This window comes from Borostomias antarcticus (assembly GCF_949987555.1).
Source record: "Borostomias antarcticus genome assembly, chromosome: 4".
NCBI classification, from domain to species: Eukaryota; Metazoa; Chordata; class Actinopteri; order Stomiiformes; family Stomiidae; genus Borostomias; species Borostomias antarcticus.
The window spans coordinates 14,697,040-14,723,652 of NC_140237.1; the positions used below are offsets into that span (position 1 = coordinate 14,697,040).

General features: G+C 45.9%; 2 protein-coding genes across 2 annotated transcripts; both read left to right on the forward strand.

The window, feature by feature from the left end:
- Positions 1–1,990: 1,990 nt before the first annotated feature.
- On the forward strand, positions 1,991–20,368 carry scube2 (signal peptide, CUB domain, EGF-like 2; the record flags this gene model as incomplete). Its single annotated transcript, XM_084437183.1, has 23 exons — positions 1,991–2,078; positions 2,883–2,999; positions 3,286–3,411; positions 3,778–3,912; positions 5,629–5,754; positions 5,955–6,071; positions 7,057–7,146; positions 8,468–8,584; positions 9,014–9,136; positions 10,231–10,347; positions 10,720–10,842; positions 11,190–11,306; positions 11,491–11,580; positions 11,768–11,890; positions 12,603–12,773; positions 13,309–13,500; positions 16,760–16,930; positions 17,824–17,991; positions 18,673–18,834; positions 19,157–19,354; positions 19,647–19,799; positions 19,920–19,999; positions 20,222–20,368. The coding sequence occupies 23 exons, from the start codon at positions 1,991–1,993 to the stop codon at positions 20,366–20,368; spliced, it is 3,051 nt and encodes a 1,016-aa protein (XP_084293309.1).
- Positions 20,369–22,160: 1,792 nt separating this feature from the next.
- On the forward strand, positions 22,161–25,777 carry tmem9b (TMEM9 domain family, member B). Its single transcript, XM_084437265.1, has 5 exons — positions 22,161–22,366; positions 22,902–22,993; positions 23,155–23,263; positions 23,404–23,538; positions 24,441–25,777. Exons 1-5 carry the CDS (start codon positions 22,286–22,288, stop codon positions 24,594–24,596), a joined length of 573 nt encoding a protein of 190 aa, XP_084293391.1. The 5' UTR covers positions 22,161–22,285; the 3' UTR covers positions 24,597–25,777.
- Positions 25,778–26,613: the final 836 nt, after the last annotated feature.

Consider the following 26,613-nt stretch of genomic DNA (forward strand, 5'->3'; position numbering starts at 1 on the left):
ATGGCATCGGTTCTTATTTCTCACTTTCTCTAGGTGTCCTAATGCAGTGAGAGTTCTTACAAATAGAATTCAAGAGCAATATTATTACACATGAACAATGTTCTGCATCTATGCCTGATTTTCTCTTATTGAACATCTGATATTGTCTTATTGAGCATGTATTTGTGATGTCTTTTCTTTTCCCTCCCCATGTTACTTCCTTTCGATGTTCAGAAGTGATTCACAGCGGAGACTATGCAAACATTTTGAATGTGAGGAGTGGCCTAGGTCAACATTCAGGGGCATTGTTTTTGTGTGTGTTTGCGTGTAATCTCTGCCATATGTTTGACAGGTCCTGATTGAACCAAATTGTCTTTTCAGTGTCTGTTCAGCATTATTCACATTCACTGTTTATTTTTTGAGTGTAGTGGCTAGCGTCATACACAGGTTAACCTGTTGTGTATAATTCTGAGTGACCAAACCCAAACAATTTCACTGCTGATCAGTTTATCAATGCTTTGGTTTTTCCCAGAGCAGTAACTTTTTGTCATAGGGTAGGTAATTCTCAAATAATGTAATTCAGAGGAGAAATGCTGCTTCCCTTTATCAAGATTAAAAAATAAACCGTTTTTGTATATAGGGAAATGCAAATTTATTGTTTAAGGTGCATTCTGGGTAATATAAGGTGTGCCTTATAGGAATTAACTCGTTTCATTATGAATTGCAATCTTATGTAATTTATATTTATTTATTTCAAAGCTGTTTTGTAAAACTGATGCTGTTTAAAGAACCGTTAGAACCTTCAAGTAATTTTGTGCACTTCTTTTGAATTTGTGATTCTGTTTTTCTACGATGTTATTTTGTATACTGTATCAATAAAATAAAATAAAGAAGTTGTGTAACTGCGCCTTTGTACCACTAGGTGATGCACAAAGTGCGTAGAAAAAGTAGGCAACGTATGGGAACCAAGCCCTAACCTGAAGCCCACATCCTTGATGGGAACAGGGGCTCAGGGCCCAGGGAAGGTAGCCTCGTAAGACCATCCTGATCTAGGGCAACCCTTCTTATCCAGTCTATATTTCATTTTTGTCACAGTACACCGTGGTGAAAGTATCGGGCACATCTGAGTAGCCTAAAGTTAACATACGAAAATGGTCCATCTAAGATGAATGGCCTTGGGAGATTATAGTTTAATTTACAGTGTATTATTATTATTTGAGCAACTGTTAAACTGGTAAATCATGGATACGATACGTAATGAGATGCCAAGCTCAGGCTCTAGGCTACATGATGGCATCCCATTCACTTTCCCGTTCATCGGGGCGCTGCGCGCTTAACGGACCGCGGGGCTCTCCTACTTTCACAAACGAGAGTTCATACACAACAGGCGGATTTCAAAGGATGGCACTTTGATCACCGACAAAGACCCTACACAAGTCTGGAGCAGTCAAGTGTGAAATACAATGGGATAATTTATGACCACCATTATTTCTTGGCTTGGTCATTCAGAGTTCCCTGCTTTATAAACCCAAGCAGAGGACGAAGCAGACCATTCGCGAACAGAAGTTACATCGTCAAGGTGTACACACGGAGTAACATTTTCTTTCCAAATTAAACGTAAAGAAATGTGGGCGCTTGTTCTTTTTTCCCCCGAGACAGAAGACTGGACATATTGAACATCTACCTGTAGAGCGTTAGCATATGGGGTGCTTTCTTTTAAATCAAGTTTAAAAGAAAGCACTATTTAAAACAGACGAATAAATCAGTGCTCTCTCTCCCTCTCCCTCTCTCTCTCTCTCTCTCTCTCTCTCTCTCTCTCTCTCTCTCTCTCTCTCTCTCTCTCACACACACACACACGCACATACACACGCACGAACACACTCCATTCTGTTTCCAAAACCCCTTGTGAAGTCTATTGACAGTCTAGAATGAAAATGAGGCGGACACGCAGTCACGACTTCAGTGCAAACGCGTTCTTTTGAGGAGACCTCTCAACTTCGATCATATCACCATGGGAGCTGTTTGTATTGCGAGGGACTTGTGTTTGTTCTTGCTCTTGTTAAATACTCGCCAAAGCGCTGCGCGTCCAGAGAACCGAGGTAGGTTGCCTCAGTTTCCACACTGTTTTTACGCACACAGAAGACTGCGCTCTTGTTGTCTTCCCAGTGGATGTTTTAGTTTGCAACTGTAATGCTACTGCAGCATTGAACTTCTATCAATATGGTAGCTTTGATTTGGAACATGATGTGAATTATTTATAGGCCTACTATTATTATTATTATTATTATTGTTGTTGTTGTTGTTGTTTGTAGTAGTAGTAGTAGTAGCAGCCTAGTAGCAGCAGTAGTAGTAGTTGTAGTAGTTGTAGTAGTAGTAGTGGTAGTAGTAGTAGTAGTAGTAGTAGTGGTAGTAGTAGCAGTAGTAGTAGTTGTAGTAGTAGTAGTGGTAGTAGTAGTAGTAGTAGTAGTAGTAGTGGTAGTAGTAGTAGTGGAAGTAGTAGTAGTAGTAGTAGTAGCAGTAGTAGTTGTAGTAGTAGTAGTAGTAGTAGTGGTAGTAGTAGTAATTGTAGTAGGCTAGTAGTATAGTAGTAGTAGTAGTAGTAGTAGGCTATTTTGGTTTTCCCTTTTTTATTATGGGTAAAATTAGATCCATGATAACAAAATCGTATTTTGGAAAACAAGATCCCGTCATGACTTTCTATTTCTCATAATATGAATTTATTGAATTAGATCAGGTTTTGTTAAATCCGGTTATTTAATTTGAATTTGTAAGAGCAAGTTCACAAATTGTATCATTCCGTCGAGGATTTTATTATGATAGCATTAGTCCGACTTGGAACTCTTACTTTTGAGATGACATCAGCTTCTGGTATTTAAACATTATTGTGTGAATTTCCAATGCAGATCCATGCGCACACGGAAGTGGTGGCTGTCACATTGATGCTATTTGTCAGAATGCCCAAAGCACGTATAAATGCACGTGTAAATCAGGCTTTAAAGGGGATGGAGAACAATGTGAAGGTAATTATCTGCTCTGTGGTGAAGTGATGTGAGGTATTTTAATCAGATGGCAGACACATTATCCCGTAAAGTTACTAGGCTATAGTTTCATTGTAGTTTCAGGTGCATTAGGCCTAATACAGTATGACAAACCACACATCCGTTTTACATTGCTGCTTTTTTTTTCTTTTTTTTTAATTATTTTTTTAGTTCAAACAGTTTTAGCTAATTGTTGGAAAGGAACCTTACCCACTAAATGCTCAAATGGCAAACCTTCATCAATCTTGACTTGTGCCCCGTTTTTCAGACATTGATGAATGCGATATGGAACACAATGGAGGCTGTGTGCACGATTGTATCAACATACCAGGCAATTATCGCTGCACTTGCCTTGATGGATTCCATTTAGCACACGATGGACATAACTGTCTAGGTAAGAGATAAACACATCTAATAGAACATGACAACACGATGGACATAACTGTCTAGGTAAGAGATAAACACATCTAAGAGAATATGACAACATTGGCGTCATATGTCAAGTGATTGAGAATGTAAATGGCACGAGTAGAAATATGCTTGACCATTATAGGGTACCAGATGGTGACATATAGCTCTTATGCTTTCTTCAGACTTCCATTAGATTAGAGTGCTAGTAGCTATTTATGAATGCAGGTGGTTGTGTTTTTTATTTAAATAGGCTAGTGGCAAGTAAGCAGAACTCTTAGCTATCAGGCTAACAACTCCTGAGGCTGTGTGTCCATGGCTCTTAAGAGTAATGCCACGGCTCTCCCTGCAGATGTGGACGAGTGTGTGCGCAACAATGGCGGGTGTCAGCACGCATGCGTCAACACCATGGGCAGCTATGAGTGTCGCTGCAAACAAGGCTTCTTCCTAAGTGACAACCAGCACACCTGCATCCACCGCTCTGTGGGTGAGTAACCATGGACACATACCTCCTCTCTGCCATCTCAGGCCACGAGAACAAGCCCTCTGAAAACATTTGACTTTCTGTCAGGATCAGAGTTAAGATGAGGTGAGTGCATGGAAGGCAAGAGAGGGTTATTTTTTAACAGTACATTCATACAGTATAAAGATAGTTCCACTGTTTGTTTGCGAGAGTACATGTGTGACTGTGTGTTGTTTCTTTCTGTGTGTGTGTTCCTGTGTGTGTATGTGTGTGCGTGCGTGAGCGTGCGTGCATATGTGTGTGTGCACGCACAGAGGTATTAAGTCGTGTCAAGGGCAGAGCAGAGAATTATGGAGCTAATTCTCAAATGTTCACATACACAAGGCTTTGATTGACAGCACAATGACGAATGACAGCTTTTAAGCCAGGTTCTGTTTACTAGGAATTGTCTGGAGCGGGCGGGCTGTGCTCGGCCCCCGCTGTGGGAAACAGACCTCGGCTCCCAGGAACAAAACAAGTTCATAACTGCAACACTTGGGCCTTTGTGGCCTGTGTCATAGATGTGAATAAAGCTTTTTATGTCTGTAGCTTCTCAGTCACAAGAGATGCAAGAGGTTTCCACTCTGTTGGGTTTCCCTCGGTAAACCTGCCAAACTCTAAAACCCCACCAACACTTTTTAGACCAGCAGATCCCAGTTTAGACCAGCAGATCCCAGTTTAGACCAGCAGATCCCAGTTTAGACCAGCAGATCCCGTTTTAGACCAGCAGATCCCAGTTTAGACCAGCAGATCCCGTTTTAGATCAGCAGATCCCGCTTTAGACCAGCAGATCCCGTTTTAGACCAGCAGATCCTGGACAGTGGGTTTGAAAGGAGGAAGATAAATTGATGTTTATTCGGTGTAATAATGTGTTTTTTTGTATGGTTTTACGGTTCCAATACAATATTATTATGTGAGTAGTTTATGGAGATCCCCCTGGGTGTTGAATGAGCCATGCAACAGTGTCCCCTCAGAATAACGGCTAGGTTCTGTTAAGGGAACAAGAAATTCAGACACGGGCAGATGTTCTAACGAGAGGAAAGAAGCTTAAGCTCTTGAACATGTTTACACACAGATCCACTCAAATGAGAGCTTCTTAGATCTGTTTCTGCTGGTGCTGACTGTCCATTTAAGGGGAGGCTCTTGTTCACCCGCCCAATGGAGGGGAGGCTCTTGTTCATCCGCCCAATGGAGGGGAGGCTCTTGTTCATCCGCCCAATGGAGGGGAGGCTGTTGCATATTCTCCCAATGGGGTTTACCTCTTTTTATTTTCCCTCCACTCCATTTTTCCCCTTTCTCTTTCTTTGATAGCGGTTGAAACGTTCAGCCAGCCCTATCTTAATGGGTCCAGTGCGCTCCTGTGTCGGTCATTTAATGGTCCAGTGCGCTGCTCTGTCGGTTGGCTGAATGCTCCAGACGTCCCCAGGCCGTGGCATTGTTACCAAAAAACTGCGTCTGATCTCAAGTCAGCCTGACTCAACACTCAACACTCAACACGCCTGAGACAGAATCGAATGGCAGCTGTAAAGAGTGTATCTCAGTGTGTAGTCACTGGGTATCGACTAGTCAGGCAGGTTCTAAGTCTCTCTCTCTCTCTCTCTCTCTCTCTCTCTCCCCCACCTTCTCTCTCTCTCTCTTTCTCTCTCTCTTTCTCCCCCCCCCCTCTCTCTCTCTCTCTCTCTCTCCCTCCCTCCATCCCAGAGGGTGTCAGCTGTATGAACAGGGAGCATGGCTGCACTCACATCTGCAAAGAGACACCCAAGGGGGGTGTGGCCTGTGAGTGCCGTCCAGGGTTCGAGCTGGCCAGGAACCAGAGAGGCTGCATCCGTATGTGTGCGACACACACACACACACACACACACACACACACACACACACACACACACACACACACACACAGAGGACTGGAATCTGATTGGCCCCCGCTGGAATTGAGTGGTGCCAATGAGAGGCTTCCAAAAACCCTCCATCCTGTGAGTCAGATTGTGATCTATGGAACTGACCCATGTCTTCTGTCGCCGGCCTAGTGACCTGTAACCACGGTAACGGAGGCTGCCAGCACACCTGTGAGGATGCGGAGGAGGGGCCCGTCTGTAGTTGTCACGTCAGGTACACCATGCTTCCTGACGGGAGGTCCTGTGTAGGTAAGAGACGACCGGTACACACACCCTCCGATGTCATTATGCACCATTATCATTTATGCTTCAGTAGCCAATAGCAGCCTGCCAACCCCCCAAATCCCAGCTGTCATCACAAACAGCCTGTGCCCTTTTTCATTTCCACTGCAATGGCCTATATGCACAACTACAGTACTTCCTGAAATTAGACATGCTTTTCTATTTCCTGTCTTACACTATTGGATGAAATGATTATTCAGGTGTGCCTGATCATTGTGCTGCAGTCAGGCACACCTGATTAATCACTTCATCCAATAGTGTAGGACAGGAAATAGAGAAGCATGTCTAATTTCAGGAAACTCACCTGTTAGCATGATCCCATCTCGAGCCTGTAGATGAAACAGCTCTGTTGAGAGCAGACTGCTAGCTGATAGCCGGTGTGTGTTGCTTCCACTGCTACTGCATGGCTGTGATAAGGATCATCCATCAGATAGAGCAGGGGCTTGTGGGTAGTGTCTGTCCCGCCCCAGGCGGTGTGTGTGGCCTCTGGGATCATCCCTGGGTTGTCTCCATATCCTGCACTATAACATACTTATCCAATGATCTACCATCACACACTACCGTACCCTGTCTGCAGTACCACACACAGTCACAGTAGAACGTAGGTGAAACGCTCCTCTGGTGGTCGAAGGGAAACACACACACACACACACACACACACACACACACACACACACACACACACACACACACTCACATTCCCTGTGAGTGAGTCTTTCTCTGTGAGTGAGTCTTCCTGTGACTGAGTTTTGCTCTGTGACTGAGTTTTGCTCTGTGACTGAGTCTTGCTCTGTGACTGAGTCTTGCTCTGTGACTGAGTCTTGCTCTGTGACTGAGTCTTGCTCTGTGACTGAGTCTTGCTCTGTGACTGAGTCTTGCTCTGTGACTGAGTCTTGCTCTGTGAGTGAGTTGTAGCGTATTTAATGGCTGCCCATGTCTCTGTGTGTTGCAGAGCGAGACGAGGCGACCGCCGAGACTTCGGACCACAACGCCACGTCCTTCGCTGAGGTGGACAAACGCGTCAAACGCCGGCTGCTGATGGGTAAAATACCTTCACACACTCAGCCCCTCTGCTCCCCCCCCCCAGCACTGAGAGAGGGCAGCCAGGGCGGGCTAGACTAGTCCAGCCACGCTAGTGGTCCTACCAGCCCCACTGTTGGAATGAGGAGGCCAGGGAAGAGCTGCCAGGAAGCAGCCAGAGTGTTTTCGGAGTGGGGAGAGGAGGAAGGCATTCCTCAGTCTTTGGAGCAAACTGTGAAATGACTCCGGAGCCGTTGTTTCTCAGCTGTGATCCCCGCAGTGGAAATATGCTTTTGTGACAGAGTGGTACATTTCACGTTTTCCTTCTGTCTGGGACAGGGACAGTGTCGGGCCATCGTCTGTGTGAAGTGCTGTCAGTCATGTGATGCTGTGTGAATGTCCACACCTAGTTAAACACTCTCTACTGGGCTGAGTAGATCCTATATGGGAAGGGGTTGCATAAGACCCCTCAGTCTAGGTTGGTAGGGTGAAGCCAGACAGTGTGTAAACATGGCCAGGTTCACAATTAGGTCATTTAGCAGATGCTTTTATCTGACTTGCAATGTTTTGAGCTCGCGTTGGGTTTTAGTACCTTGCTCAAGGGCACAACGGTAGGCATTGATTAATGAATAATCTGGTCCAGTCTTGAACAGCAACCTATCGGTCGCTGACCAGACATCTAACCACTGCGCTACCTACTGACAAGTTTGATTTGTTTGTCGTTATGTACATGATACGGGTACCGTCCATGTACAAGGAAATTCCTACTTGAGATGTACAGTAAGTAGCCATGTACAGTATTAGTGTCGACACACTGGAAACACACTGACCACTGTTAGCATAGCTAGAGCACTGCTTAGACCTTACATGTCCCAGAAGCCTAAAAGGGTTGAGTTAGGGCTGCACAATTAATCGTGAATTAATCAAAATCGCGATTATGACCTCCGCAATTAACTAATCGCAAAAGGCCACAATTAATGTGATTAATAATTTTGCTTTGAATTGAGTGTGCTAGGACTACACGGACGAATCACAGGTGCTTATGCTGTCTGACCAATCACATGCGTTCCCGCTGAGTGCGCTGTGCGCAGCAATTTCAGTACCCGCAGCCATGAGTAGTGAAAAAATGAGCGAAAACGAGGTCAGTGAGTTAGTAGCAAGAAAGGGATCAACGTCAGTGATTTGGGAGCATTTTGGTTATTATATATTAATATTATATATTAAATATGAATCACGATTATTAATCGCAATTAGCATTTTGAAGCAAATAATCGCAATTATTATCTTTTGTCATAATCGTGCAGCCCTAGGTTGAGTGTTCTCTGACCCTTCCTTCCTCCCAGAGACCTGTGCGCTGAACAACGGGGGCTGTGACTGCACTTGTCGGGACACGTCGACCGGCGTGCGCTGCAGCTGCCCCGTGGGCTTCACCCTGCAGCCGGACGCCAAGACCTGCAAAGGTCAGTCACCAGGGCCGGACTGGGTGAATATTTCATGCCGGGAAATGTAGCCCCAGTCAGGCCACGAGCCGAGCCGACGCGGTGAGATGGAACACCTTCAGTGTTGTTTTGTTGACAGGGTGGGGGGGGGGGGCGCGATTTGTTGACGGGGGTGGAGGTGGGGGGTGGTGCTGCGCGATTTGTTGATGGGGGGGCAGGCCATTCACCGCGGGCTAGGCCAGTTGGCGCGCCAGGCCACCGGGAAAATTCCCGGTGCTCCCGATGGCCAGTCCGCCCCTGTCAGTCACCCTTAACCATCCGGGAACAATATCTCTGCGTCATTCAGTCGAGTTGAGCGCACCTACAGTAACGTAACTTTATTTCTCTTCAGTCTGTGTCTGTTGGATGTGTGGCTGAATAGAAGCAGCTTTTGCTGTCTCTTTCCCTCAGATATCGACGAATGTGAGCTTCACAATGGCGGCTGTGAACATTTCTGCAAGAATACCGTGGGCAGCTTCCTGTGTTACTGCAGGAAGGGCTTCAAGCTGCTCAGTGATGAGCGCGCGTGCCAAGGTAGGCCCCGCCCACCGCTCTGGACCTGGCCCTCTGTCTGGAGATGGGCTGAGAGAGCACCATACACAGGCCCGCGGTGTGTGTGTGTGTGTGTGTGTGTGTGTGCTGGGAGATGGGACAGGGTGGGACATTAGCACACAGTAGTGCCAGTAACAACTTGCCAGATTCCTTTGGAGATTCTTAACATGTTCTCAACATGTACATGTACTTAACATGTACTCAACATGTACTCAAATAAAACATAGCACTAAGTTTTAAGTCCAGTGTTCATTCCTCTGGGGGGTAAAAAGGACAGGCACTAGCCCAGTGTCCTTGTCTCTGGGAGGGGTAGAAGGGCACTAGCCCAGTGTCCATGTCTCTGGGAGGGGTAGAAGGGCACTAGCCCAGTGTCCATGTCTCTGGGAGGGGTAGAAGGGCACTAGCCCAGTGTCCTTGTCTCTGGGAGGGGTAGAGGGGCACTAGCCCAGTGTCCATGTCTCTGGGAGGGGTAGAAGGGCACTAGTCCTGTGTCCATGTCTCTGGGAGGGGTAGAGGGGCACTAGCCCAGTGTCCTTGTCTCTGGGAGGGGTAGAGGGGCACTAGCCCAGTGTCCATGTCTCTGGGAGGGGTAGAGGGGCACTAGTCCTGTGTCCATGTCTCTGGGAGGGGTAGAGGGGCACTAGCCCAGTGTCCATGTCTCTGGGAGGGGTAGAGGGGCACTAGCCCAGTGTCCATGTCTCTGGGAGGGGTAGAGGGGCACTAGCCCAGTGTCCATGTCTCTGGGAGGGGTAGAGGGGCACTAGCCCAGTGTCCATGTCTCTGGGAGGGGTTCTAAGTTGGTCCATGCTACACCCCTCCACCCCTACAGTTTCATGAAAATTGCTCTGGTAGTTTTTGTATAATCCTGCTATGTGACCGAACGAACGAACGAACGAACGGAATAACACACACGACCGAAAATATACCCTCCACCAGCGGTCGCTGGGCGGAGCCAATTATGTAAAACCTTTTTCAAGTGCGTGAGTAAGAGATGCGCTGGCTGTTCCTCAGAGGGGAATCCCTTCTAATGAGCTGTTTTGATGACTGCTCTGTCATCACTCTGCTTGTGATTACAGATATAGACGAGTGTTATTTCGAGAGGACGTGTGATCACATGTGTGTGAACTCCCCTGGCGGCTTCGAGTGTGTGTGCAACAAAGGATACACCCTGTACGGACTGGCCCACTGTGGAGGTGAGACTCACCAGGCCAGCAGAGCATGCAGGAAAGGGGCCCTGGCACCATCATGGCCGTCACTGTGCTGTTCTAGGGGGAACGTCAGCAGTTGCACAATTTAAATGTATTCCAATTTAGGTAGAAGGACTGAAATCTAAAACCTCTAAAGACAGGAATAGTAATATTAATACCTTAGTTATTGATTGTTGCCAGTATTAACATGTTTGGTGTATTGATTGTTTATTATTAACAGTATTAACATGTTTGATGTATTTATTGTTTAGTATTAATATGTTTGATGTATGGATAGTGTAGTATTAACATGTTTGATGTATTGTTAGTGTAGTATTAACAGTATGAACGTGTGTGTGGTGTTTCTGCCGTTCTCAGACGTTAATGAGTGCAGTGTGAACCGTGGAGGCTGTGAGCAGCGCTGTGAGAACACCATGGGGGGCTTCGAGTGCCACTGCCTCCCTGGATATAAGCTGCACTGGAACAAAAAGGATTGTGTTGGTAAGACGCTGCCACAGAAGGAGATGGTGTATGTGTGCGAGTGTATGTGTGAATGTGTGTGTGTGTGTGTGTACTCTGTGTTGTGTAATCGCCCTGTCGGGAGTGTGTGATATGAAATGTTTTTTCGTGGAAGTCTTGGGGTTATGAAAACAGGAGATACTTTGAGTGTTTCTCGTCAGTTCTCTGTCTGTCTTCCGCTGCTGTTTCTGTTGTCTTGTTTGGCTGGTTCTTCTTCCTGTCTCTCTTTTACCACTTCCTCCTGCCGCTCACCTCCTGGTGGTATCTCCCTGCCTACCACAGTCAAACGTTTTCTCTTTACCTCGGAGTGTGTTGTGGTTTCTATCCAGAGACTGAAGGTTTACCTGCTGTTCAGCCTCCCTCTAAACCTACCTTGAACTGCAGCAAGCAGGCCGGAGGGGCCAGTTGTTTCCTCACCTGCCAGTCCCAGGTTCACATCAGCAGCGGTGAGTTGCCCAGCCTATCAGGAGCCAGCATGCAAGGGGGGGGGGGGGGGGGGGTACCAGGCTGCTCTGGTCTGCGTTCCCCTGCATAGCAGCACCTCATGTTCTGGCACGCTGCCTGCCTTTGGCTTTTGTGGCCCTGCCTTTTGTCTGGCTCGGCCTCTCATGGGCCCGTGTGCGTTCGCAGGGACTGGGGATTCCTATACAGTGACCTGTGGAATGCCTCTGCCTTGCTTGGATGGACTACAAAGGAACAGCAGTGGCTCGTATTGCTTGGGCAAGTACACAGCATCACAGATCTGTATCACACTCAGCACTCCTCAGTCTCGTAAACAACACTCAGACACGGCCGGACCAACCTACCCCAGGCCTTCACTTTGCATTGGATGTACAGACAGACTCTACGGACGTTTTTTTTTCTGTTTGTCTTGGATTAACAAGCTGTTCTCCCCTTTGTTCTGTAGGATCAGAAATGTCAAGTGTTCTACGGATTAAGACCACAGCCACTTTTAAGTCCGGCCCCGGAAAGTGCAACTTGAAGCGGAGTCAGGCCAGGCTGAGAGAGGGCGTGGCCGCGTGGCGGTCAGGTACCGAGGCTCGCGTTCACCGCTACCAACCCTCGCCGTCCTGAATATAGAAATGACTGATTTGAATTACAACCGTTTCCTTTTACGGTGACAGAATAACGCAGGTTTACCTCTGAGTGTCTGTATTTATTACCAAAAAATCCAGTCCAAAAAATAAAACAGACCTCAAGCCTGCTTGAAAGTAAACTGAAAAGGGAGGCAGATATGAAGGATCTATGTGGGGGAAGTAGTGTGGTCAGAAATGTTTTGAATGTCTCAGGACTGCACATTGTCTGGCAGTGACAGGGGAAAACGTAATTAGCCATAACAGGCCTTTCAGTCGGGCCCTACCCAGCCATCAATCAAACGGACTTCCGATTGTTGGATTATTTTGTTTCTCCAAAGAGTTCCGGCTTGGCGTTTAACATCCCTTCCCTCAGTGTCATCTGAAAAGACAATCGGTTTTAAAAAGGGACATTTTCCCCGTCTCTCGGTCCCAGCCCGTCCAAAAGCAACAAAGAGATTGGAGAGTAAAAAAAAAAAAAAATGTCCAGCCCGACCAATCACACTGCCTCAGAGCAGATCTGAGATGCAACTTCCTCCCTTTGGAAAAGTGATTCAGGACTGAAACCCTGTGAAGACAAACATGTAGGCAATGTGTGTTCATACTTATTTGTGTGTTTATATATGTGTGTGGGTGTGTCTAAACATGTTTGTGTGTGTGTGTGTGCAGAACACCCCGGGTCCCCGTTCACAGAGAACGTCCAGTTCAGCTACGTTAGCCTGCGCTGCAGCTCGTCAGGCCGGCGGTGGCGAAGCCGCCATGGGAGGAGGGCGGGGGAGGACGACGCCTCCTCCATCACGGCTGACTTTGAGCTGGATGTGAACCTAGAGGAGGTAACAGGTTGGTCTCTCTGCGCTGCCTGTCCGTCTGCCTGTCTGTCTGTCTGTCTGTCCTCCTGCCTGCCTGTCTGCCTGTTTGCCTGTCTGCCTGTCTGTGACCCCAGCCCTCTGAAAACACTCTGTTTTCCTCGTTTTTCTCTCTCTCTCTCTCTCTCTCTCTCTCTCTCTCTCTCCCTCTCTCTCTCTCACTCTCTCTCTTGTGGTTTGTCTCTAAACACGTCAGTGTGTTAAAGTATCTCCTGTTTAGATTTAGCTGAGGTGGTGGATTCTGAGTGTGGGGACTGGGTGGAGGTTATGGGGGGTGTCCTTGGTTTGGTTGTGTGTGTGTGTGTGTGTGTGTGTGTGTGTGTGTGTGTGTGTGTGTGTGAGTGTGTGTGAATGAGTGTGTGTGTGTTTGTGAGTGTGTGTGAATGAGTGTGTGTGTATGTGTGTGTGTGCTTGCTCGACTGCCTATCCATCCCAGTGTGAATGTGCGTGTGCGCTGGTCGCGTGGCGCTCCAGGATCCAGTCTCGGTACCGACTGCTTCTCCCAGCAGAGAGCTGTGATCTGGGCTGCGTGCGGCGGCGCTCTGAGAAGAGGCTCCGGAAGACCATCCGCACGCTGAGGAAGTCCATCAACCGCCAGCAGTTCCACCTCCACTTCGCCCGATCCGACTACGATCTGGCCCGGCGCCGGGCGGCGGAGGAGACCTGCGGGACCGGACAAGTCCTGGTGGACAGGAAGTGCGGTGAGCAAACGTTCCCATCATACCGAGCGGCGGCTCATAGTCGTGTCGTTCGAGTAATTGAAATAGGCCGTGCCTGCGAGATATTTTTAGACAAGTTGGTTTAATGATTGGATCTGGAGCAGGTGTTGGCCAGATGACTTCCATATTTGGGCGTGGACGTGTTGCGGGGGTCTGGTGCGCCAGGCTGGTCTGGGGAACAGAGGGGGCTGTTGTTGTTGTTGGTGTCGGATCTTCCCGGCGTCTCCGTGGGAGGCGTGATGGCGGCCACTCGCCGCCGACCCCCGGGTCCTTCTTCCTCTCGCAGCCCGTGACGGTGTAACGGGGGGGGACGCTGACGAGCTGCTCTAGTGGCACGCCGTCAACATTGGGGATTTCTCTGTTTTCTCTGGCTGAGACAAGCGTCCAGGGCCCCACTGTCAGCTCAGCACTGCCTGGGTCTGCCTGGGTCTGCCTGGGTCTGCCTGGGTCTGTCTGGGTCTGCCTGGGTCTGCCTGGGTCCGCCTGGGTCCGTCTGGGTCTGCCTAGGTCTACCTGGGTCTGCCTGGGTCTGCCTGGGTCTGCCTGGGTCTGTCTGGGTCTGCCTAGTCCTCCAGGGTCTGTCTGGGTCTGCCTGGTCCTCCAGGGTCTGTCTGGGTCTGCCTAGTCCTCCAGGGTCTGTCTGGGTCTGCCTAGTCCTCCAGGGTCTGTCTGGGTCTGCCTGGGTCTGCCTGGGTCTGCCTGGGTCTGTCTGGGTCTGCCTGGTCCTCCAGGGTCTGTCTGGGTCTGCCTGGGTCTGCCTGGGTCTGTCTGGGTCTGCCTGGTCCTCCAGGGTCTGTCTGGGTCTGCCTGGTCCTCCAGGGTCTGTCTGGGTCTGTCTGGGTCTGCCTGGTCCTCCAGGGTCTGTCTGGGTCTGCCTGGGTCTGCCTGGGTCTGTCTGGGTCTGCCTGGTCCTCCAGGGTCTGTCTGGGTCTGCCTGGTCCTCCAGGGTCTGTCTGGGTCTGTCTGGGTCTGCCTGGTCCTCCAGGGTCTGTCTGGGTCTGCCTGGGTCTGTCTGGGTCTGTCTGGGTCTGCCTAGTCCTCCAGGGTCTGTCTGGGTCTGCCTGGTCCTCCAGGGTCTGTCTGGGTCTGTCTGGGTCTGTCTGGGTCTGCCTAGTCCTCCAGGGTCTGTCTGGGTCTGTCTGGGTCTGCCTGGGTCTGCCTAGTCCTCCAGGGCAGGGATGAGACAGAGTGAGGGGATCATCTATCATTGGCTACATTTGGCTGCAGTATTGAAGGGGTCTCTCATCTATGTCAAGAGGTTCCAAAGTAGACTTTATCTGCAAACAGGGTACTTTTTCTGGCTCGGAGTAATGCCAGGTGCTGAACTCAAGAGACCCCTGGCTGATTTTTATTCTATCTACAAAGTCTACAAAGTTTCTTCTGCTAAACCTTTACTGCTCAGCGATTCCAAATCATTATGAAGCTGCCTATTGGCCAAGGCGGCGTTGCAGACATATCATTTGGGAGGGGGGCTGGAGGGGAGCTGTAGCCCCCCAGCTCTATAAAAGAGCTATATTTTTTCCCTCCACCCCCACCGCCCCCAGGGCTTAGTTCACTAAGTGCAGTTTAGGCCTTTCAGTTTGCCCACTCCATTGTAAATCCCATGGCTCATTCTCAGTGCCCCAGTGGGGAACAAAATCCCCCCACAACAACAACATGGCCTCGGCTGGTCAGAGAGAGAACTGGCCTTCTCTCTTTCCTCTCCTCGCTCTTCAAAGTACTTCTGCCTCATCATAACCACCTCTTGGATTAAAACGTCATAGTATGCAGTGGACAGATCATGACAAAGTTGAAATGTTCACAGTTTGACAAAATGTCTTCACTTCTCTGAATTAGTAAGGCACTTTTGTATTTATATTTGCCTAAATCGTTTTTTTAACAGTGCGTTGATTTTGTTAGCAAGGGGCTGAATGTTCTATGAGAACAGCAGGCTGTGTAGAACAGCACAGCGCTGAGTGGTGTGAACGCGTCTTGAGCTCCGAGCTGCTTGGTGGAACACCGCTCCTCTCCGACCAGTTAGAACCTTGTTGTGGAGCTGTTTGGATGTTTGTTTTTACACGAGAGATGTTTAGGAAGTGCTGTTGATTCAAGCTGGCAGGTTGAGTGCTATATCCCCCCTCAGGCAGGGGCCCCTCTGCATGACCCCACCACTAAACTCCGGAGGAGAATTGACTTCAACCGCACCATGGGAATCAATTAGCATCAGCTGTTTGGGACTCTGCTTGATAGGCGCAAGAGGCGATTGGGACGGGCAGAATGGGGGATTCAGAACCCTGACCTCTTTTATTGGGTTCAGCTCCTTACCACTGTGATAGCATAGTGTTTGCCTATGTCATCAAATAGGCAGAGAGCTGGGGACCTGAATAGAGGTCAAAGGTCTTTTAAACCTCTTTGGGGCCATCAATTCGAGGACTCTATAGAGTTGCCTCTTTGCATTTGAAAAGCTTCAAGGTTTTTCTTCTCTCTCTCCCTTCTCTCCCTCTCTCTCTCTCTCTCTCTCTCTCTCTCTCTCTCTCTCTCTCTCTCCCTCCATCAAATAAAAGCAGGGGGAGACAATGCAGGAGAGTTTCTCCATGGTCATTCAGAATAAACAAAAGGCAGAAAAATTGAACTGCTTTTGAGAGAATTACATTTTCTTTCTTCTGAGGAAAATCTAGCAATTTGCCAAGGCACATATAATGGCCGTGTTCAAGCTTTGTACGTCCTCATTAATGGTAGAAGTTCTCTCCTAAAAAAAACAACAGCACACCTTCCAGATTATACCCAAGGACATCTTGGAGTAGAAACTCAGAAATGACTGTTTGGAGGGAGATGATTAAGTGCTTAAGAATGTGTTTGACAAAACCCCAGACAGACACAATAATTCACAAATTAATTACAGGCGTCATTCTGGAAGGGTAAACTGTAGAAGGGGTGAATGAGAGCAGATAGGGAGTACATCCCTATAATCAGGCCAATGCTGTCGGGTGAGATAAGAGCGAACACAGTGGTGGTGTGAATGTCGGAGCTCGTTTGATGTGGGACACACAGGAGCTCAGTTCTGTCATTTGTCTGAATTTTTTGCATAGCTGCATTAGGTTGATTTGTGATGCCTTCTTAACAGCTTAACACTGTCTCTGTGGTGAACTTGAATGTGTGTGTGTGTGTGTGTGTGTGAGAGAGGAACTTGCTTTTAGGTATGAGTGTGTGTTTTTGTTGACAGACTTTCAATCTAAACACCCTGTCTGGTTCGTTCTGCTAGTGAGCTGCACTGTTGGAACGTACCACGACGGGGACCAGGGAAGGTGTGTCCTGTGTCCAATTGGGACGTACCAAGATGAGGTGGGGCAGATGTCTTGTGAGGTCTGCCCCGGGCCCGAGGGTAGAGGCGGCTCCAGGACCGCTGGAGCGCGGAACATCTCGGAGTGCGGAGGTAAGACTCTAATAGCTAACAAGGTCTACAACTGTGGATGAGAACAATCATGAACCTTTATCTGCACACTGGAAAAGAGACGCTACTCACCTCCATTGTAGCCAGAGATGATAACTGTGCTGTGGTAAATAAATACAGAGATCCATAAGAGATCATGGCGCTAGTTTTCACTTTATCTTCTCAAAAGTAATCTTTAAACAAGTCTTTTAGAATCCCATCCTGTTATGAGTGTATGAACTTCACAGGAAGGAATGGTGCCTGGATAAGGATCTCGTTGGCAGATGTTCTGCTTTGTATAAAGTCTTAGAAGCCTGGGGTTACAGCTTTCAAGCCCTGTTTGAATTAAACACATACCCTGCTCATACCCACTCCTGAATAAAAGGAAAACGAGCCACCATATTTTGGCCTCCCAAACACTGTTATCATGGCCGGTTTGTGGCTGCGCTGTCCGATCCCATCTTCTACTCCTCTGGAAGATAGACTAAACAGAGAGAGTCTCGGTGGCGGATGGTTTGTTAGAGTCGCTCAGGAGATATGAGAGAGGTGGTTCAAAGGGAGATAAGAGGCATGACATCACTTCCACGCCCTCCGCCCGGCTCTGGCCCGTCCCGCTAGTGGTGAAGAGATGGGAGCGCGGGACTCAGAGAGGCTGCTACACTACACTCTAAAAAAGGAATCGGAACAACAATAGGAGAACCCCAGATAGAACCATTCTCATGTCTGTATGGTTCTATAAATAACCATTGAGGGTTCCAATCAGCACATAACGGAGCTGTAAAAGGTTCTATCTGGAACCTGTTTTTATTTTAGTTTTAAAGAGTGTATGACAGGCTGACTGGAACAGCTCTGTGTTTTGCTCTGGCCACATTGACCTTGTGTTTTGGCGTTCCCAGGTCAGTGTTCCCCTGGCCAGTCCTCCCACGACGGCTTCATCCCCTGCCGACCCTGTCCCCTGGGCTCCTACCAGCCCGAGGCGGGCCGCACTTCCTGCTTCTCCTGCGGAGGAAGTCTGGTCACCAAACACCACAGCGCCGTGTCCTTCCAAGAGTGTGAGACCAAAGGTGAGGAGATGGCTGACAGAGCTGTTGAGTTGTGTTTACGTCCAACCAGCTACCGTTGGTGAACGGACTGCACTTATATAGCGCTTTTATCCAAAGCGCTTTACAAAGGCCTCTCATTCACACACGCATTCACACACCAATGGCGGCAGCTGGCGTGCAAGGTGCTAGCCTGCTCATTGGGAGCAATTTGGAGTTCAGTGTCCAAGGACACTTTGACATATGGACAGGAGGAGGCAGGATTCGAACCGCCAACCCTGCAATCATTGGACGACCCGCTCTACCACGTTGGCCATTGTGTTGAATCATAGCATGTCTTGCGAAAGGTCACGACTTTTCAAAATAAACCAATGCAGAGGTGAAGGTGAGTGTGGGAATCCCCGTTTTCCATTGAAATGGATCTTCAGGGGATTTTATTTCCCAGCACCACTAAAAAGAGAGCAAGTTGGTATGCGTGTTGCCCCTTCTCATTTCATAGCACCATATGATCACAGATAGAGGGGCTGAAGCAACTTCTTTTTTTTTTACCACACAAAAGATTCATGTCTCTGTTTCAAAGGGAACTCTACCGCCCCCTGCAGTTGTGTTTTATGTGTGCACTCATTCAGAGTGTTCTGTGTGTTTATATAAGCTGTTTCTGAAAGTTTGACCCCGTGACAAATTCTCTCTGTCTTGCTCCTGCAGTCCAGTGTTCACCTGGCCATTTCTACAACACCAGTACCCACCGCTGTCTGCGCTGTCCCATGGGCTCGTACCAGCTGGAGTTTGGTCAGAACCACTGCATAGCCTGTCCAGGGAACACAACCACTGACTTCGATGGCTCCACCAACATCATGCAGTGCAAAAGTATGTCTTGAGATGTGTGTATATATATGTGTGTTGTGAGTGTTGTGTGTGTGTGTGTGTGTGTGTGTGTGTGTGTGTGTATATGTGTGTTTGTGAGAGACGGGCAGATAATATATGTTTTCATTGTATCTAATGACTTTATAGACTTAATTAAGCACTTTAGAGAGTAAAGGAGGACACGTAAACCTACGGCTCTGCCCTTGTCTTGGATGCATGACGGCCATTTTGCTTTGTAACCCACTTTGGGGGCGCTGTTTAAGGTCATTAGCGTGGCTGTACTGGGACGGCGTCGGCTATTTGACACGGTGCCGTTACCTCCCAGACAGGCAGTGTGGAGGAGAGCTGGGAGATTTCACCGGGTACATCGAGTCTCCCAACTACCCCGGGAACTACCCGGCCAACATGGAGTGCACCTGGACCATTAACCCTCCACCGAAACGCAGGATCCTCATCGTGGTCCCAGAGATCTACCTCCCCATCGAGGACGAGTGTGGGGACTTCCTGGTGATGAGGAAGAGCTGTGAGTGATGGATGCTTGTGTGTGTTCGAAGAGGTCAGCATGTTTCAGGGTGTGTGTGATACATAGTCTTAAATGTGAATTCACTGCAGGTGGCCGTAGGTAGATATAGGTTGATTAATGTCTTTGTATTTGACAGTTGGCGTCAGGTTTGGCGCGAGGGGTTGTATAAGCGGTTAGCACCTCGGTGAGGTGATGGTCGCCGTGGAGGAACAATAGAACGTTAGAGCTTCTCACCTTAATGGAGTATGCTGGTGTCGGATTGGTCACCTGTGCATGTTTCCTGATTTCACAGCTCTCTCCAACTCTGTGACGACCTACGAGACATGTCAGACATACGAACGGCCCATTGCTTTCACCTCTCGCTCCAAAAGGCTGTGGATACAGTTTAAATCCAACGAGGCGAATAGTGGGAAAGGATTCCAGGTGCCCTATGTTACCTATGATGGTAAGAAACACAAATGTTCGTTTGGATCTGTTTGGAAAGGATAGTTTATTTCCCCGTTTGTTGAAATAACGGAAATAATTGATTAAATGAACTAATGAATTGTCGATGTGTGTGTTTCAGAAGACTACCAGGAACTAATAGAAGATATAGTCCGAGATGGGAGGTTGTATGCCTCTGAGAATCACCAAGAAATTCTCAAGGTAAAGGTGTTGTCTTTGGTTGTGTTCACAGAACAATGACACACTGTGCATATAGAGCCCCCTTGTGGCCACAAGATTTAAAAAAAATATTTTGCCCTCCTGTAGATAAACTACAGATCACTTTTTTGCATCCTCACAGATTTGCGTTCTCTTGGCTTGTTATTAATGGACATATCTGTTATTAATGGACATATCTGTTATTAATGGACATATCTGTTGCAGGACAAGAAGCTCATGAAGGCACTGTTTGATGTTTTGGCCCACCCACAGAACTTCTTCAACTACACAGCACAAGAGTCCAGAGAGATGTTTCCTCGATCATTCATCCGGTTCCTGCGTTCCAAGGTCTTAAGGTTCCTACGCCCTTAGAGAGGTCATACTATTTCACCAACTTAACTCAGCGGATGTCTCATGAACCTTTTTCATCAGATACTGGCTGCAGCTTTTATGTTACTCACTGACTACTATAGAAAGCACCCGTTAGTTGTCCGGCGTGATGACTGAGGCTAGAGTGGATTGTAGATTCAGAAAACTTTATTGTCTGTCGTGACAGAAAATCGTGTTGAGCCGTACGTCGCGAGTCGCTCACAGAGTAGCGCCCCGCCCAAAAACTTGATGTAGTTTTTCTGATTCCCAAAGATGAAACAGAAACAATGGACAATTCCGTCAGTGATGTCAGTGGATTTCCTGCTGGACCTTCAGGGAGGCGGGATCTGGACTGTCGTAGTACGAACATGGGGACAGCTTGTGACGCCAGGCCATGGTCATGAAGACGTGGGTTTCAGACTGAATGTGCATGGCAAAGATTTGACTGACTGTATTTTCTCTTCATCTTCAACTCCCCATTTCAGGATTAAAACCTAAAGTGGCAAGCTCCTCTTAAATTAATCCAAGTCCAAGAGAATTGAGATTTGAATATCCTTTAGTTTATACCAATTGATCAATGCATCAATTTAAGTGCTGGTAAATACGTCTTGAAATTCATTATGCATCTATATTTTTACCAATAGTATAGAGCGCGAGTGTGACCTGGCACTAGTTAAGTGAGATGTATATTGAATGTCAACATCATAGATACTGTAGTGTGTGTACTTATAACATACTGAACTAAATTCATGGTTCATATTTAGAACAGAACTGGTTGAATGAGATGAAAAACAAATATAGCACAAATGTGACCTGATCTGGGGAACGTTATAGCACTACAAGGAATGTAGTGATACCACAAAAGCAATTATTCTTATGAATGTTTTGTATATGATGTAAAAAGTCTTAGATGGAACTGATAAAGTATTGTGTAGTTAACCGTGTTCCTGGCAGTCCTGACTGAGTAGTTTGGACACTTTGACACGTTCCCACAACCGGTATGAGTGCTGCTTCATGTCAATATAGGCTACTATATTTTCCTCACACCATGTTTTACCTTCAAAATAACTGGACATAGCCTTGCTCTGTCGTACTGCCCTTGTGCCGGGACTACCGACGGCTACCAAAGACACTCCTCACTCACTGATTGATCCGAGCAGTCGTGATGGAGTGATATGACTGGAAATGTAGAGCAATATGAGGGTGAACAAGTGGTGAATTATCAAATATGGAGAGGTTTGTAAAATAGAATTGCTCAACATTCACTTAGTAAATAAATGTTTGTCTATATTTTTTGTACATCTAACATGTTGTAAATAAAGCAAATAAACGTGTTCTTGTGTTTTTGTTTTATCTTTCTACTGGATTGTGTCTAAAGTGCATTCAGAAAGTATTCAGACCCCTTCAACTTTTCCACATTTCATTACATTATAGACTAATTCATTCTAAAATGGATTAAATTTTTTTTCTCTCTCATCAATCTACACACAATAATACACCGTAATGATGAAGCGAAAAACAGGTTTTTCGATTTTTTGCAAATATATTCAAAATAAAAACGGATATCACTTTTACATAAGAATAATAATAATAACAATAACAACAACAATAACAATAATAACTGTTATTATTACTGTTGTTATTACTAATACAATTATTATTATTGATTGAATAATGTATTATCTTAATATCATTTTTTTTTTTTTTTAATGTTGCTTTAGTTCCGTTTGGTGTTTCACTGTTAGGGACATTATTCTCAGACACACAGGAAAACGCAACTCACTAGTCAGCTGATTTCGAGTCTTGACAGTTGACTCATTTATAGAGACTTTAATATCTGGATGTAGGTATCTTGCTTGATAGATTTGTTATTTAAGACCAAATAACTGTTCTTGAAATCCTATAACGTTAGCCCTGAAAATGGTGTCTCCAGGCGCTGTCCAGCTATTTTCTCTTGTTTGTTTTCTACTGACGATGTCAACACAGACCACGGATGCTAAGGTAGGTTAGCCTGGCGAGCGAGCTAACGAGCTAACGTTAGTACACTAAAGGGTTCATACAGAAAGTAGCTAATGTAACGTTAGCTTAACATTAAATTGTACTGCTAGTCATCAAGTACAGCTGCTATAGCTAACGTTAGCCGGCCAACTGAAATCCTTCGCTCTTTACTGCTCGTTACTAGTAGTATACTTGTTACTGCTCGTTACTAGTAGTATACTTGTTACTGCTAAACTTAGCTAGCGCTAATGTCAGCTAACTTATGGGTAGCACATTAGCTCACTCTAGTAAATGCTATCTTTCTCGCTATTGTTACATGCTAACAGTCATATTTGAATGTTGATGCGAATAAGCTAGACATAGCTAGGCACTCCAGTTAGAGCTGTATCTAGCCTAGCATAGCTATAATGCACTCGACTGTGCATGTGGCAATTCTTTGTTTGTCTGTCGCAATTCTTTGTCTGTCTGTCGCAGTTAGTGAGACATGTTAAACATCATGATGTTTTTCCAACATTTGTTTTTACCTTCTGACCTATAGAATTCGGAAGACATCCGGTGTAAATGCATCTGTCCGCCATACAGAGATATAGAAGGGCAGATCTACAAGCAAAATGTTTCTCTGAAGGATTGGTACGTATTGTGAAGGGCAAGACTCGACTGCATCTTGCTAGCGGTGCGAAGCTAGCTACAACATTGTGTGGAAGACCAATTACTGCCACTCTCTGCAATCACTGTGTGTTTCTGTTATACTATAAACCAGTGCGACTGAGTTGTGTTTGCTCTCTTTCCAGTAACTGTCTCCATGTTGTGGATCCGATGCCCGTTGATGGAAGGGACGTGGAGGCGTACTGTTTACGTTGCGAATGCAAATATGAGGAGAGGAGTTCTGGAACCATCAAAGTAAGTTCAGTGCAGAGGTAATGTTCTCTGGTGTCTGAATATTGTCAGAGTTTTGTGCATTCGGTGAGAGGTAAAAGATCCACAGCCTTCCCCTCATGCTGACCGCCTGACACAGCCCTAAATGTGTGTGCTGTGTCCAGGTGACCATCATTATCTACCTGTCCATCCTGGGGCTGCTGCTGCTCTACATGGTGTACCTGACCCTGCTGGAGCCCATGCTGAAGAGACGGCTCTTTGGACACTCCCAGCTCATCCAGAACGACGATGACGTCGGGGTATGTGCAACAGCCTGGCGGTTGGGAAGAGGGAACTTAATTCAGAGTCGTATAAGTCGCACTGAAATGGACGTTTGAGATCATCTAACTTCCGTAGTTTGACGTATTTCCGACGCAAACAAGCTATGAGGGTGGGACATATGTTTAGAGGAATTTGATTGGAACATTGACAAGTGGACGGGTTTTAAGAGCTTTAGACAGATTCGATAGAAGGATAGCGTTGATTGACGGGTGAATGTCGTGAGATTATTGGCCTAAAATCTAAGGTACCTGTTGTCGTCATTGCACGTGACCTACCGTTTTCCAGGAAGTAAGAAATTATATACTTTGATATAAGATTACAACAAAAGTAGAATTTTGTAATTTTTTTGGCATACATCGTTGAATAGGTGAACACTATGACCAATTATGTGAACCAAAATGGGACAGAATGCTTTTTTCAGTTCAGTGCGACTTTAACTTCATCATGGATCTGTGTGTACATGTATATGTGGTGGATTGGGACCTTGTGTGCTACATACAGGCAACTTGCAAATCAGGCGACGTCTGCTCACTCACTGTTATTATTATTATTCATATTATTATTATTATTATTTTTATTTTTATGTTGGTTTAGTTCCGTTTGGTGTTTCACTGTTAGGGACATTATTCTCAGACACACAGGAAAACGCAACTCACTAGTCAGCTGATTTCGAGTCTTGACAGTTGACTCATTTATAGCGACTTTAATATCTGGATGTAGGTATCTTGCTTGATAGATTTGTTATTTAAGACCAAATAACTGTTCTTGAAATCCTATAACGTTAGCCCTGAAAATGGTGTCTCCAGGCGCTGTCCAGCTATTTTCACTTGTTTGTTTTCTACTGACGATGTCTGTGTTGCTTGTCTCTTCTTGGTTTCAGGACCAGCAGCCGTTCGCCAACGCCCACAACGTGCTGTCTCGCTCCCACTCTCGACCCAACATGCTGAACAAGGTGGAGCATGCCCAGCAGCGCTGGAGGAGGCAGGTCCAGGAGCAGAGGAAGTCTGTGTTCGACCGCCACGTGGTGCTCAGCTAAACCAGGCCGCCGCGGCTACAGCAAATACACTGTGATGGAGCCCTGCCTTTCTCTCGTCTGATTCTCTCCCTCCTCTCTACTTCCTACATATGTTCTCATTGGTGATTTGTTCCTCAACTGGAATTGTGATTTATGAAGTGTGAGCATATGTGTACTGTATGTGTTTGGGAAGGGATCACAGTAGGGGGTCTCTATGTCAGTCTGTGGCTTTTTATCAGAGGTCTTTGACTTAAGATACTGCCAGTCTGTAATATATAATGATTTAGTCATCTTTCTTATTTAGTAATAATTTAAGGAGGTGGTCACAGCATATAACAGTCTTTCAGTCCCAAATAGATAATCTACCATTCTTTTTGCACAAGCTAATGTTGATCTTTGGCTTCTTTTTGAATTGATGAAAGTGCCAAGACATTGATGAACCTGGGCCAGACATTTGAGTGTAGTAAGCAGCAAATATGTTTTTCATACCAAAATTAATCTGTCCAATTCATGTCTATATAATAATACATCTGTTGCTTAAACCACTGAGGATTTGAGTGAGGAAAGGAAATATGTGTAATGTATTGATCTTCTTTTGAAATGCATGTTTTATTTTGCAGTCCTATATACTGTTTAAACATATTTAAACATGATTTGCTTACTATGGTGTAAACACTCCTGTCATGTTTCCACTTGAAAGAAGATTTTGATTTTTGGAGGGAGTCCAATGACTTTTGTACATGCTGAAATTGATATATCATGCAATTGAACTTTGTCATGTCATAGCAGTGTAAAATGAAGTCCACTCCATTGAAGATGTCTGCTGTTTACTGAAGTTTCACTGGCTCTTCTGTTTGTCATATTTTGAGCTTGTGTTCCCCCATTTATAGGAATCTGACATTAATCCCTAATTGTATATGAAACTCTTTTTTTCCTGTGCAATGCTGCATAATTTTCTTCTGTTAGACAGCATTGATGTCATAAGACCACTTGTATATACTGAGTCCTAAGATTTTTTGTTAGGGTTGGGATAACTGGGTGCAAGTTTAGGGCAAACTGCTATATTGCGTGATTTAATGAAAGTGTTCTTAACTCTTGGATCTGTGATACCTTCAAATTTGAAATACATTTCTGTAATATTTGTCCTTTTTCTTTGTCTTGTAGAATTCCACTAGTAAATTCGTCCAACAGGAGGCGCTCTCTGCGACTAAGCAAAGTATGGGAAATTATATACCTGTGATTCTATACAAAACAAAAGTAATAAACATAAATTAAAAGGACGAAAGGCTACTTTCTATTAAGCATATCAGAGAAACATCCGCGAACTATTCTCGGATATCAAAGATGATACGAGTAATTAAGAAAAAATGGTTTCTAAAGTCATTGATGATGATGATGATGATGATGTTACTAATATATACCAAGAAAACATATTTTTGAATTATTTTTTACACTAATATGATGAGCCTGAGAGCTTAATACAGTCGCCGTCATCATTTCCTGTTCTCTCACTTTTTATTTTTTTCATTGCATGCCGTTATACTGAAAAGAAAAGATTACTCCGCGCAGAAAATCACAATTCTGTGACTCGGCTTCAGAGCTGCAGTAGCGCTGTCAGAATGGATTTCTGAACACAATACCCAGAAAAGCACAACAAAGATCAGGTAAGGAGCGTTTCATTGAGTAAAAGCCCGTGATTTCACCATCTCATAATAATTTACAATAGTCTAAACAGTTATTCAGCAACTACTGCAACTCTTTGTAGCCTACATTTAGGAACAATAGATTATGGTTTTTAGAGACGTTTTTATTGTTGGCGAGGGAACAAGTACATTATACGAAAATTTATTCTTACTTTCTGTATTATATTTTGGGAAAAATCTCGCATGCAAATAGATTATCCCAAAATCAGCCAAGTGCTGTTTGGGAACGGATACTAGGGGGCGCTTTAGTCCTTTAATATGAGCTAAAGAGCAATCAGCCTCTCAACTATTGGAATAAGACGCTGTATGGCTCAGTAGTCTACTTGAATGACTGA

Bases quoted from the DNA above. Each gene is read 5' to 3' on its own strand.
- tmem9b (XM_084437265.1), top strand. From the start codon at position 22,286: ATGGTGTCTCCAGGCGCTGTCCAGCTATTTTCTCTTGTTTGTTTTCTA. The intron at 23,264-23,403 runs GTAAGTTCAGTG...TGCTGTGTCCAG, and splicing joins GGAGTTCTGGAACCATCAAA to GTGACCATCATTATCTACCT. The intron at 23,539-24,440 runs GTATGTGCAACA...TCTTGGTTTCAG, and splicing joins AGAACGACGATGACGTCGGG to GACCAGCAGCCGTTCGCCAA.